We start from the raw sequence: 12,685 nt of genomic DNA, 5'->3' as shown, positions 1-12,685 counted from the left end.
CTACTTTGACACCTAGAACTTAGACAATGCTGAGACAAGCGTCGCCTTTCATCCATGCGGAGCTCTCTCGGTCTTGCAAAGCCCGAGACTACGCAGCTGCTACAAGCGAGGCCGGCGTCCCGTCGAGCTGTATATAATCAACTACAAACAAATATAACCGTGACTTCAGCGAAAGGGCAGCGCGGCGTAAAAAGTCCTTCTGCACGCCACATTTCATCTAACTTCTACTACAAGTCATCAACAGAACAACCATGGCGGACTCGCAAGAGGACGTAACGCCGGCGCCGAACAGCAATTCATCGCGGCTTCTCCGGCCAGTGAAGGTATTCTTGAAGGAACTCGGCCTGGTCACGCTCTACCACAGCCATGTCGACACCAAGATCCTGATCCTCCAGCGTTTCGTGCGCCTGTTCGCCTACGGGGGCAGCACGCTCATCCTCGCTTCGTACCTGTCGGATCTCGGCAACGAGGACGCCCGGATTGGACTGTTCATGACCTTGACGCTCGTGGGCGACGTGTTTATCAGTTTCCTGCTGACGTTGATTGCCGATCAACTGGGCCGGCGGTGGATCTTGGTCCTGGGTGCGGCGTTGATGTGCGCCAGTGGCGTGGTGTTTGGGCTGAGCGGGGATTATTGGGTTTTGCTGGGGGCGGCCATTCTGGGGGTCATAAGTCCTGCGTATGTTGTGACGAGAAGCTGAGAGCCTACAGTACCGGGGGCGCGCCACGCTGACTGAGTCACTGACTGACATGTGTTGACGACAGGGGCAATGAGATCGGTCCGTTCCGAGCGATCGAAGAATCGACCATCGCGCATCTCACGTCCAAGGAGGAGCGAAGCGATGTTTATGCCTGGTACAGCTTGATCGGCACCGCAGGGACGGCACTCGGCTTTATAGGCTGCGGCTGGGTCATCACCTATCTCCGGGATGAGAGGCATTTTGGCACGATCGACGCCTACCGTGTCATCTTCTTCGTCTACGCCGCCGTGGGCATTGTCAAGCTGTGCTTGGCTCTCATGCTGAGCAAGGCGTGCGAGCTCGATCCTAAGCCGAAGCCTGCCAACGTGACGGAGGCGACGCCCTTGTTGGGCAACGGCACAGCGTCGACAAAGGATGATAATGATGATGCGAAACAGCGGCAATGGAGGCTGCTGCCGAACATCAGCAAGGAGAGCCGAGTTGTCCTGATGCAGTTGTGCGTCCTGTTCGCCTTTGACAACCTCGCATCAGGATTGGCACCGCTGTAAGTGTTCTTGGCCCTAGGGAGCACTCGTGGCCGCTGACGACCGCAGATCATGGGTCACGTACTTCTTCAAGCGCAAGTTCAACCTCTCGGAGGGCCAGTTGGGGTCAATCTTCTCCGTCACGGGTGTCATCTCGGCGCTTTCCATCTTCGTGGCGTCGTCCATCTCAAAAAGAATCGGGAACGTCAAGGTATGTAAGGAGCGATCATTCTTCGCAGTGTCCCATACAAGTACTGTCTGTCTGTCTGTCTGTCTGTCTGTCTGTCTGTCTGTCTGTCTGTCTGTCTGTCTGTCTGTCTGTCTGTCTGTCTGTCTGTCTGTACTGATATAATCTACGGAGCAGACCATGGTGTTCACGCACCTTCCGTCGCCCATCTGTCTGGCCCTGATACCCATCCCCTCCAGTCTGGGCGGAGCCCTGGCCTTCCTCATCGGCCGAGCCTGCACGCAGGTCATGGACGTGGCTCCGCGCTCGGCCTTCCTGGCAGCTATCGTCCTACCTCATGAACGGACCGCGGTAATGGGCACCATCAACGTGGTCAAGACGTGTTCGCAGAGCTGGGGCCCGGTCATCACCGGTGTCTTGGGGACGAAGAAGCATTTCTGGGTCGCCTTTGTTGCCGCGGGGGCGTTGAAAGCTACCTATGATCTCGGCTTGTTGGCCGTGTTTGCCGAGAAGGAGGCCCGGAAGAACAGGACCGAGAGGGTGGATGAAGAGCAGCGAGGCGCCTCGAGGGGGGCGGTAGGGTAATGTAAGGGGTGAAGTCTCATGATGGTACGGGTGCGGTGGCTTGTGCTGGCGCCACTATCAAATGTCGACCCGTGGGCACGTCCTACCATTTACACGGCCATCTTCAAACCGTCAAGGGCTTGATCCGAATCGAGCTCGCGGAGTCGTGCGGCATTTCTCATGGTAGAGGAACCCGTTGCAGCGCACTTACACCCGTAGTCGCACTGTCCCGCTACAACGTCCCATTCTATTCCCCCTACAGTTGCTCAACCCGTGCCGAAACCCGTTCGCGACACCGAGGAATGTATATACGACTGCATCTGGCTAGCGTGTGAGCTTAAGCTGCTTGATTAAAATCCGCGCTAGCCACACTGGGTTACTACTCGTTGTACGGAGTACTAAGTATCAAAGTACACAGCACTTGACGGAGTAACTGAACTTACTACAGTGTGCCCTTGAAATCGCCAAATGGCACTTATCACCAAGATAAATGTCAGGTATGAGCAGCGACAGTCTCTTTTGGGCGTCAGGTCAGAGAGTTACTAACCTGTTTGCACCTTGTTCTACATGATGGAGAGTATCTCCTGGTTCACTATTGTATTGGCTCTGTAGACTGGCATGCGACCACATGGCGTGTTTCGTGAGGAGAGTGCAAGGCTACACTGTGGAAGTTAAGACAGGTACTTTCCGAGTCCGGAGCAATACTCCGTATATGTAGTAAGTAGATTCGACACTGGTGCGAGGAGAACCCTTCCAGTTACAATACTGAGTACGCACGCGATATTCACAGTCGTCTCTTCGGTGTTGAGTTGGAATTACCGTACCAGTTCGATGCATTATATATTGTATCGTCTGTCTGTTGTGGATACTACCTAGGTACCTTATGTATGCAGCGTATCTTCTCCGTCAGCCTTGATGCCTGATCGGACGACACCAGCAGCTACTTATAACCGACCAGCAGGACAGGAGATGTCCGTGGCACACCATCAGCATCAAAACTGCAGCGTAAAAGGACACGAGCTGGCCGTGCCACACCATCAGCATCAAAACAGCAGCGTAAATCCACCTATCTACTTTAACCAGCCTGACTGGTTGACGACCAATTCCTACCATTTAAGAAATACACCAATCCCTGAGAACCTCTGACCCGTGAAACCACGCCATGTTACCCGTCCGCGAACCCTGCGCCACCGCGGCCCTTTCGGCGGTCAGCCTGTGCTTGACGGTCCCCGGATCGGACGCCAGATTGTTCCCCCACATGGCCATCGAGTTGCGGTGACACCAGACATTGCATAAAAACCGGGCGTGCCAGACCCCGTCGACCAGCTGGGCCTTCGTGACAAGGATACCCGGATGCTGGGCTGCGCGCTCGATTCTTCGCAGGTGCGGCAGCACGACGACGGGGTCGATGAGATCTTGCTCGCTCAGGGATGACCAGGGCGCGACTGCAAATCCGGTGGCGGCGTCGCCGAACTGATCCTGCACCGTCTGGTCGTAGTGCACGATGGCGACGACCTGCTCGTGGCTTGCCCTGATCTTGTCGACGTTTGTCAGGCGGTCCTCGTCCTCCTCGGGGGGGATGTGCCCTGGCGGACCGGGGAAGATGTAGAAGTTGTCGTTGAGTGGCGTGTCGAGCGAGGCGAGCGGGTAGCCCGCCGCGTGGAGCCGGATGCCCGCGTCGGTCACTTCGGCTTCGCTGTCTTCTTCGGAGAGCAGGACTTGGGTGGTCATCAGGCTGATGGGGACGCCGATCAGGGACCGGGGCGCCCAGCGGAAATTCTCGGCCTCGAGCTTCGGCACGGGCAGGAAGACCAGGCCCGCGGGGAGCGTGCCCAGGCAGGCATACAGCATTTGCATCCTGTCTTTCGGGGCCGTGTCCAGGAGGATTTGCGGGTCCAGGCCCATCAGCGTGGCGAGGCAGATGGGCTCGTCGCTTGATCGGCTGGTCGCGCGGTTGCAGAGGAGCCGGAGCACACGGCGCCGGTATTCCATGTTTTCCTTGGAGACTTTCCTGTCGACGGTGATGATTCCTCGCTCGTTGGCGAGGTGTGACTTCTCGATCAGGTCTGTGAGCCCCTCTTTGACTCTGTCCGAGGAGAGATCGGCGCGGTTCATGACGTGCTCTTCCGCCCCGGCGGGCACGACGTGGCTCAGGTGCATCGAGCAGTCGGCAAAGGCCACGAAGAGGTAGTCCGGCAGGACGCCTTCTTGGAGCGTCCACAGTCGCCGCCACCAATCCGAGAACATGACCGACATGACCAGGTCTTTCTGACGGACCGGCGGCGGAGCCCGGCGACCCCTGTACGACACCGTTGTGATTGTCTTGTCGTCGGTTCGGAGTGACGTGTACAGCAGGCCTTCGTCGAGAACCAAGACCGAATGTGCCTGTTCGTACACTTGGGCCATTCGCGAGATCGCCATTTTCCGCACGTCGACATTGGCAGGCTGCACCGGCACACATATCGTGTCGAGCCAGAAATAGCTCAATCTTCTGTTTCGGATGTTGGCGTGCACTGGCGGAGCATCAATCGCACTGAAGCTGCTCAAGAGAACGACAGTACGCTGGTGGAGTGACTTGAGCTGGCACCTTGGTAAGGTGTTCCTTTTGGTGTTGCCCATCCCGTGAGCCCATACGTGGCTGATAGCAACATAAGAATCTCCATCACCCAAATAAGGGACGACGCTGAACTCAAACTCCCCATGCGCATTGATCTCGGACCTGATAATGGGCGTGAGACCGGACCGGATGGTCTCGCAGATGGTCTCATAGTCGAACTCCACGTCGTCACAATTTGAGCCGTTGCAGCCAGAGCCCAGCGTCCCATGCCGGGTCTTGTATGTCGATTCGTCAATGTTGTTGGCGGTGCAAGCGGTCGTGCTGCACGCCATGTGGCGCTGTAGACTGCCGTGCCGACGCAATTGCGAGGCGTAGATGATTTCGTTGATGCCGAAGTCTCGCTTCAAGATGCCAATATCAAAGGGACACCAGCCAGAGAAAAGAAGCCCGTTGAAAACAGTCTTGGGGGCATCCCATCTTCTCTTTATGGGCGACCAGCCCGGCGGAGTAATCTGAGTGCCTCGCAGTTGCACGGGCAGGAAGTCGTAGAAGCAGCGGTCGTAGACGACCACCATGGCATCGTCGATAGTGTTCCCGAGACACATCAAGGACAGGAGCAGATCTTCGTCCACATAGCTGTGGTGACTCCGGACCAGACGGAAACACATCTTGTAGGCCGTCTGCAGATACGTGTCGATCCGCATGCACAGGCGCTGGACGTCTTCGAATGAGAGCTCTCCTGTCGCTCTCTTCTGCTTGAACGAGTCAATCCAGAAGGCGAGTAGCTCGGGCAAGGCGCTGGTGTTGACTCTCCGTGTCAGGCCTCTTCCCCGGCCGTCGCCTCTGACCAGCAACGAGTCCTCAGAGATGTAGTCGCGTTGATTGAATGGCCGTCCGATAACTCTGTACACCTCGCATAGAAGCCCAAAGAAGAGCCACGACTGGAGAAACGACTGCACCAGAGTGATGCCAACGGGTTCATCCTTGCCATCGGCTGACTTGCGCGTAAAGTCGCCCTCTAGCACTCCCATATCGTCAAATCCACGCCGGGACGGGTAAGTGAAGAACTCTCCTTCATCGTATGGCGCCAGACACACGAATGCGATCTTGAACTGATCTTTGACGGGATTGGCAGGTCTATCCAGGTGGTCCATGTTGCTCCCGGTACTTTAGTCCATCTAGTTCGTCGACCCGGATCAAGGTGATTATCCCTCTTGGAACGATGCTCGAATATAAGAGGAACATCATGTCTGAGGAATGGTCAACTGAGAGTCCCGTGACTCCTTCAGCCGCTCGACGGTCATGAGGGGCTAGGGAGTCGAGACCCGGTCCCCCTGCTGTATCACATACACAGGAGGCGAATGTCGTCCCCACAGAACCCCCACCTGGCCCTTCACGAGTCCTCCAGGACTCAGTACGTCCGTAGTAAGTACGAGTACCTTTGATAGTCTCGATCGCTCGCCAATCGGCTATCCGGTCTGGCCCGTGCCGCCCGTCTCAATTCAGTGCTGTAGCAATTTGGTGACTGTTCGTGCGATGAGGGAGTAAGGAGTACCTGGCTAATCTAGCCGACGACACAGTTGGCTTCCAACGACAAAGTTAACTTCGTGAGATTATCACCTTTCGTACGTAGTACTGACCAAAGGAGCATATTGCCCATCTCGAATGGTCGATTCTTCTTTCCCCCGTACGGCCGTATGAGAGCGGCGCCAGTTTGGTGCAGACTGCCGTCAGACAGCGGGACAGGCAGGACGCATATATATCGGGTAGTGTACCGTTGCCCACATGCGCTGGACTATGGAATGGCACCATCAGGGAGGGGAGAGTAGTAGTACGGTTGTATTAGTCGTATTAGTCATATATGAGGTTGGAAGAACAGGGCTGAAATCTCTGACAATCTGGTGGGGAAAGGCATGATAGGAGGCTGTGACGAGGGCATCGTTTGCTTGCACTGCAGAGGGCGAGCATCATCGTCGGTAGGAGCGCAAAGAAGCGCACAAGAACCGGCCAAACGCATGGATGAAATGTTCTATGGCAAGAGGGAGCAGCTGCTGCTTCACCCTCGTCCTTTACCCACGGGGGGTATCAAAAGCGTGCAAGATGGGTAACTGCTGGCCCAGCACTCACGTCTATTCTTTCTCGTTGATCAATCGATGACTGCATTCTTTTTATTCGTACTCTGTGAACCCATCGCGATTGCGTCCGCGCCTGCGCCCGCGCCATGCCTGCCTGCCTGTTGAAACATAGTGTGATAGCAGAGAGCACACTCAAGCACTTCCGTTCTGATGTGTCGTCTCGGCGGACTTGATTTCGCCTCTAATCCCGCCTTTCCCGCCGACTTGCCGCGCTGTGATGGACAGGGAGAGCTCCGCATCGACGTTGACCGTAACCTCGACTTTCGACTTCTTCTTCAGGTCCTTGAAAATGAATTCTGCGAGAGCCTGTTTTGGCTTCCAGATCTTCTCGCGGATCTCCTCGGGCTCGTCGTCCTCGTCGTCTTCATCTTCATCTTCGTCATCCTCGTCATCTTTCGTTCCGTTTGTCTCTGCTTTGGGCTTTGGTTCGGGCTGAGTGACTTTGATGGCTCGCTCGCCTTCCAGGATACGGACGAGAACATCTCCCTCGAGGCCTTCGATGACCTTCGTCCTTCGTGCAGGAACGGCCGTCTCGGGTGGAACGATCACGGTGAACGAATCCTCAGGCTGCTTTGTAACTTGGAATCCAATTGCAGCCGTCAGATGAGGCGTCACAGTGACCATCTCGTGCGTTGACTGGTCGATGTCCTCCTTGTCGAATTCCTGGATCAGAGACGCTTGAAGAGCAGCCCCCCGTGCCGACAGCTCCGAAGGATTCAATGCACTGGTCGAAATCGCAGGAGCCAGCACTTGCGTTGACTCTGGAAAGAGGGCCTCGACATTCTTCGCAATCTTCGGCGTGTGCGATGTGCCACCAGACAAGATCACCTCGTCAATGTCAAGCACATCGAGATCAGCCTTTTTGATAACCTCCTCGACAAGTCTGGTGAACCGCCCGAAGACCTTGAGAGCGATAATCTCATACCGCGTCCTGTTGACGGTGGACCTAAAGTCAAGACCATCTGCAAGACTCTCCACGCTGAAGGTGGCACTGTTGCTTTGACTGAGCGTCTTCTTGACCGCTTCTGACTCGAGCTTCAATTTGGCCAGACTCCGCTCGTTCTTGCGCGGGTCGGTCTTGTTCTTTTTCTCAAATTCTTTCGCAAAGTGGTCGACCAGCACTTGATCCAGCTGAGCACCACCCAACTCGTAGTCGTGAGCAGTGGCCAGAATGCTGTACATTCCCCCTCTTGATGCAACGACTGCGGCGTCAGACCGGTTTCCACCAAAGTCCGCGACAAGCACAAGCCTGTCGGCGGTGGAATCGGGGGACCGTGAGTCGTAAGCAAGGAGCGCGGCAATGGGCTCGGGCATGAATTGCAGGATTTCCACATTGGCGTCCGCCGCGGCTTTCGTCAGCGCTGCTTTCTGCTCATCGTTGGTATCTGTGGGAACGGCCACGACCGCCGCGGTAACGGGCCTGCCGGCAAAGTCGGACGCGGAGTTTTTCAGTCTCTTCAAGTGTCGTGTGGCAACCTCGAGGACTGGCAGCTTGTTCTCCGTTTCACTATCTCTATCTCGAACAGGGAAGCAGATGTTGCCATTTTCTTCGATGGGGTGTGCAGAGCCATGGCAAGGCGTGGGGTCTATCGACTTGTAGTCTCGGCCAATGTAGTCGCGGAAGAATGCGATGGTGTTTTTGCTGTTGCGAACCAACTGCGCCTTTGCCTGGGTGCCGTGGAATTCTTCTCCCTCGATATACGACAAGATGGAAGGAATCTGTCGATCTCCCTCCTCATTGGCGATCACCTCGACCTTGCCCTCTCCAGATATGTGCGCAATCGAACTGTAGGAATTTCCGAAGGAGATACCAATGGCGTACTGTTCCGGCGACCCTTCGGCGGGTCCTCCGTTCGTTTGCTCACTCATGGCGAACTTTTCCAGTCAAAGAAATGCGAGTGACCAAGATACAAAGTGGGAAGCCCCGAAAAAGATATGCAGCGATCGTGCCCTCCTTCTGCTATTCAAAGACGGACTGAAACTTGCGGCATGAAACTTGTGAAAACCCTAGGAACTTTTTTTCGAGGCTCGCAGCGGGTACCCACGGTCCGAGGAAGGTCGGGCGAGAATTTCAGCCTTACCCACATTTTCTCAGCCTTGTCTCTCCGATCCTTGTCCATGGGCACAGCCTTTCCAACCATCACTCTATTCAACAGGCACGTCGGAGGCTATATTTTTTTGGCATGGCCGGTCTGGAAGTTCTTCTTCCCGGAGATCGGATATCCGCGAACCAGATTCCCACTTCTCAGAAGCGCAAAATCGGCCATGGCCTTAGACAAGAACCAGATACTAGCGATTTCACAGCCACCATCGGCGGCCTCCTGGACGTCGACTACAGGAAGAAGACGGCGCAGATCGCGACACCAGATGGACGGTATATCCCTAAAGCAGGAGATCTGGTAATCGCTCAAGTACGGTTGTCCGCAGCAGAGTCTTTCCACCTCTACATCAATGCATATTCACCCCAGGCTATCTTACCACAACTGGCATTCGAAGGGGCGACGAAGAAGACGAGGCCCCAACTGAAAAGCAACGATCTCGTCTATGCCAAGGTGGTCTCGGCCCAGAAGAACATGGAGATCGAGCTGAGCTGTGTCAATCCCGCGACTGGAAAGGCCGAGCCGGACGGACTAGGCCCGCTCACAGGTGGGATGGTGTTTGAAGTCAGCCCTGGTCTTGCAGAGAGACTTCTGAAGAAGCAAGAAGTTGCGGCGCTGGAGGAACTCGGTTCAAGGCTGCAGGGCGGATTTGAAATCGCGATTGGGAAGAATGGCAAAGTGTGGGTCGATTGTCCTGAGGCCGGTGTCAAGGGCATCTGTGCAGTGGGCCGATGCTTAAGAGAGATGGACGAGAACGAGTTGAGAGACAAGGAACAGAAGAAGCTGGTCAACAGAATCATGAATGAACTCGAGCGTGGTTGAATGCCTTGCAGGGATCCCAAGTCGATCTCATGGCTCGAAGCAGGAAGCCATCAAAACTTCTCAAGATTTCACGCGGCAACCGAAGCAAGGGACGACGGCATGGCCACTGCAGAAATGAATGAATGGGGTGCACAACCGAAAGCCAGCCCAGCGACATTCCGAACAGGCAGAGGGCGAGCCCAACGTCGTGGTGAGCCGTGTCCCCAACATCAGACACGCCCCGCGGACGCTGCACAGCACCCCATGATTTTCAGACACACATGTCTGGGAGGAGTGCCACGATGAGTGATATGGAACAGACGTGACAGGGGATTGGCTAGCAGCGAGCTACAGATCATCATGCGAGAGTTCGGATGCTTTTCGAAGATTTTCATTGCTTGCCTTCTGTACTACGAGTACATTGACTATTCATGAATCCCACCACCACTGGTTCGGAGCCCAATGCAAGGTCGTAGGCCTTCCTCAACATCAAGACCCTGCCCTCCTCACGTATGTACGTTCATGCAGAATCCGGATGCCTCTTGCCCGGTCATCCCATTGCAAAAGAACAACTTTTTGCGAAGGGTATTCTTGTTCCATCGATAAATATCATCAACGCCAGGATTCTTGTCATAGGAGAGAAAAAGTTTTGCCTGCCATGCTGTCGTCAAGTCTCTTTTGCAAGATATCCGGAACTCCTTTTGGTTGCGGCATAGCTGGGGTGGGATCCATCTTCTATCTAGCAAAAATTGCTCAAAGCCATCCCATTTTCATCCCGCTCGTAGATTGTCGTCTACTTTCTTCGGAATGAGCAGCCCTCTGTGAGTCTGGCCTTGCCACCAGTGGGTTGGCAAAGCACGGTTGAGCAGCCTGCGCAGATGACGACGGTCTGAGCGTGTGAGAAAACGGTGGTGATGGTGAAGCAGCCGGGGCACTTGACGTCCATGAAGAACGATCGAGGGGCAGGGACAAGAGTCTGTGTGTTATTGTCAGATTTTTGCATCCTCCAGATCGGGTATGTCTGTGGTTCGTACCTTGAGCTTGTGCTTGCGGGCCTCAGCCTGAGGCGTAGGGTTGAGAAGATCGATTGCGAGAACCTATGACCAGGAATGTCAACTGTGTACGTGGGATGAAGACGATCGAGTTGGCGTTGATAATTGTTGCAGTGCTCGTGTGCATTGCGAAGCCGAGAGGGGAAATTTTGAGCATCGTTGACTTCTGCTATCATTTGCGGGCTGGGCTGCGTACCATTTTGTCTGATTTCTGGAATTGACCTGAAAGCTGTCTTTCGTATCGATCTGTTCTTAGTCTGGTCGAGCTGGATGAAGATGCGACTGATCACTCGAGGTGCAATGATGGGTAAGTGGCGGTAGAAATGGGCTTTGAAGAGGAGTCGACGAGGTTTCGTGCGTGGCTTGGCAATTTTAGATCGGACTTACACTTTATCCGAGCCAATCATCGTAGAGACTGTTGCCAACCGATTTCGAGTTCTCAGGCTCACTTCATTCTTGACTCACAAAGAGTCATTGCATCGTGATGAGCACAGTGATGGTGAGCATCTATGTTGCGCATCGGCGTCTAGACCAGTCTATCACCTCTACAGGGTATCTAACGTAACGTTGGGCATGCGCAATCTTCTCAAAAAGGCACGTCCATGTCTTCCACCCGTTCCTCCTGCTCTGGCGTCTCATCAGCAGACGACATCCTCTGCTTGATGAACACGGCAATAGTGTCGAGATACTGCTTTCCGCTCGGTACAAAATGTCCACCAGGATGAATCACAACTTGGGTGTTCCCTGCCCCCCCTGCAGCATCGACCAGAGCCTGTGTTCTAGACTCTTCCACCACGCTATCTAAGCTTCCAATAAAATGACATACTGGGGTCTGAATGTGCGGCTCCTCGTAAAAGCCTGCATACCTCGGGCCAGGTGCCCGAAAACCACAATATGCTGCGCAAAATCTGAGTGGTGGATGGCTCAGTCGTTCAAAGGAGGCTGGGTATGGGATCGCGAGAGCTGATTTTGACCGTGCCTTTTCGAATGCTTGTTTTCTTGAATCTCCTTCCAGTAATGAAGCAACCATAGCAGCTAGAGCTGCGCCCTGAGAGAAGCCTATGACTCCATGGAAGGGGCCTTCTGATTCCAAAACTTTCGCAACTGTCTCCAGTCCTCTATCCAGACCAACATATTCGGGTGGGTCAGAAGTGTCTGACCGTCTCCACCAGCCGTAAGCCTCGATACTGTCCGGGTCCTCGCTAGAGGTCGGATCAAAGCCTGGGACATCGCTCGGCTTGAGTTGTAAAGGTCCAGTTGGATAGCTGAATGAAATGCCCGGCAATGCCTTCTGAAGGTGCTTTTCCATGGCGCGTGTCTTTGCATGGAAGAGAGTGCCGTTCTGCGTGTATCCATGTAGCATCAAAACTTTGATCTCCGAACGCGACTCTCTTGCTGCCGGCATGATGTGAAGGTGTTGGCGTTGTGACTTTGCCACTCGCAGCAGGCGAGTTACCGGAAGCGCTGAGGAAATGGGCTGGCTTCTATTTCCAAAGAGAACTCTATTCATCAGTTGCCGTGGTTTGGGCCGGAGAAGCAAGGCGGAATGAACGAATCAAAGGACTTTACAGAGAGGACCCAAAGTCAGAGAAGATCTGGTTCTCGAATCCCGACAGCCTCGAGATCTTGCCAAGTCCTGCAAGTGGCGGAGATCATCGCCGACCAGGTTTTCCAGCCTTGTCGACACCCGTCCCTTGAGCGAGAGCCAGGGCCACCGCGAGTACCTGGTGGGTTGTCGACGTTCACATCGTAGGCATCCGGACCAAGCAGATGTTGCAGAGTGGGAAAGTCGCGCCTGTTTGTTTACTTCGTCGTCGTCCATGGTAAACAAGGCCTCATCGAACATGGCGCTGGTACCATCCTACTGTTCCAACTGGCCCGCCGTGAAGAGCTCGAGACATGGACCGTGAGTCTACCCTTTGCACCATCGTGGAGGAGGTCTGGGAAGAGGGAGGACCTTACGCAGGAAAAGTACCTATAAGTTCGAGCATCCTCCCTGGAGCATTTCGTGTCCAGTTCTCAAGATCTTCCTCAAGACGTCCACCTGAGCTATAAGTACACCCAC

The 12,685-nt window shown here is 54.7% G+C and overlaps 5 protein-coding genes across 5 annotated transcripts; 2 read left to right on the top strand and 3 right to left on the bottom strand.

The window, feature by feature from the left end:
* Positions 1–251: 251 nt before the first annotated feature.
* On the top strand, positions 252–1,997 carry G647_06010 (uncharacterized protein; the record flags this gene model as incomplete). Its single annotated transcript, XM_008730335.1, has 4 exons — positions 252–679; positions 766–1,245; positions 1,295–1,436; positions 1,590–1,997. 4 exons carry the CDS (start codon positions 252–254, stop codon positions 1,995–1,997), a joined length of 1,458 nt encoding a protein of 485 aa, XP_008728557.1.
* A 1,092-nt stretch (positions 1,998–3,089) lies between these two features.
* Positions 3,090–5,687, bottom strand: G647_06009 (uncharacterized protein; the record flags this gene model as incomplete). Its single annotated transcript, XM_008730334.1, has 1 exon — positions 3,090–5,687. The coding sequence occupies one exon, from the start codon at positions 5,685–5,687 to the stop codon at positions 3,090–3,092; it is 2,598 nt and encodes an 865-aa protein (XP_008728556.1).
* Positions 5,688–6,800: 1,113 nt separating this feature from the next.
* On the bottom strand, positions 6,801–8,537 carry G647_06008 (uncharacterized protein; the record flags this gene model as incomplete). The annotated part of the gene is made up of 1 exon (XM_008730333.1): positions 6,801–8,537. One exon carries the CDS (start codon positions 8,535–8,537, stop codon positions 6,801–6,803), a length of 1,737 nt encoding a protein of 578 aa, XP_008728555.1.
* A 314-nt stretch (positions 8,538–8,851) lies between these two features.
* G647_06007 (uncharacterized protein) lies at positions 8,852–9,589 on the top strand (the record flags this gene model as incomplete). Its single annotated transcript, XM_008730332.1, has 1 exon — positions 8,852–9,589. The coding sequence occupies one exon, from the start codon at positions 8,852–8,854 to the stop codon at positions 9,587–9,589; it is 738 nt and encodes a 245-aa protein (XP_008728554.1).
* Positions 9,590–11,206: 1,617 nt separating this feature from the next.
* On the bottom strand, positions 11,207–12,025 carry G647_06006 (uncharacterized protein; the record flags this gene model as incomplete). Its single annotated transcript, XM_008730331.1, has 1 exon — positions 11,207–12,025. One exon carries the CDS (start codon positions 12,023–12,025, stop codon positions 11,207–11,209), a length of 819 nt encoding a protein of 272 aa, XP_008728553.1.
* Between the last annotated feature and the right edge of the window lie 660 nt (positions 12,026–12,685).

Source organism: Cladophialophora carrionii, assembly GCF_000365165.1.
Source record: "Cladophialophora carrionii CBS 160.54 unplaced genomic scaffold supercont1.5, whole genome shotgun sequence".
Lineage (NCBI taxonomy): Eukaryota > Fungi > Ascomycota > Eurotiomycetes > Chaetothyriales > Herpotrichiellaceae > Cladophialophora > Cladophialophora carrionii.
The sequence above is the reverse complement of the archived record's forward strand: the minus strand, read 5'-3'. Positions and strand labels throughout refer to the sequence as shown.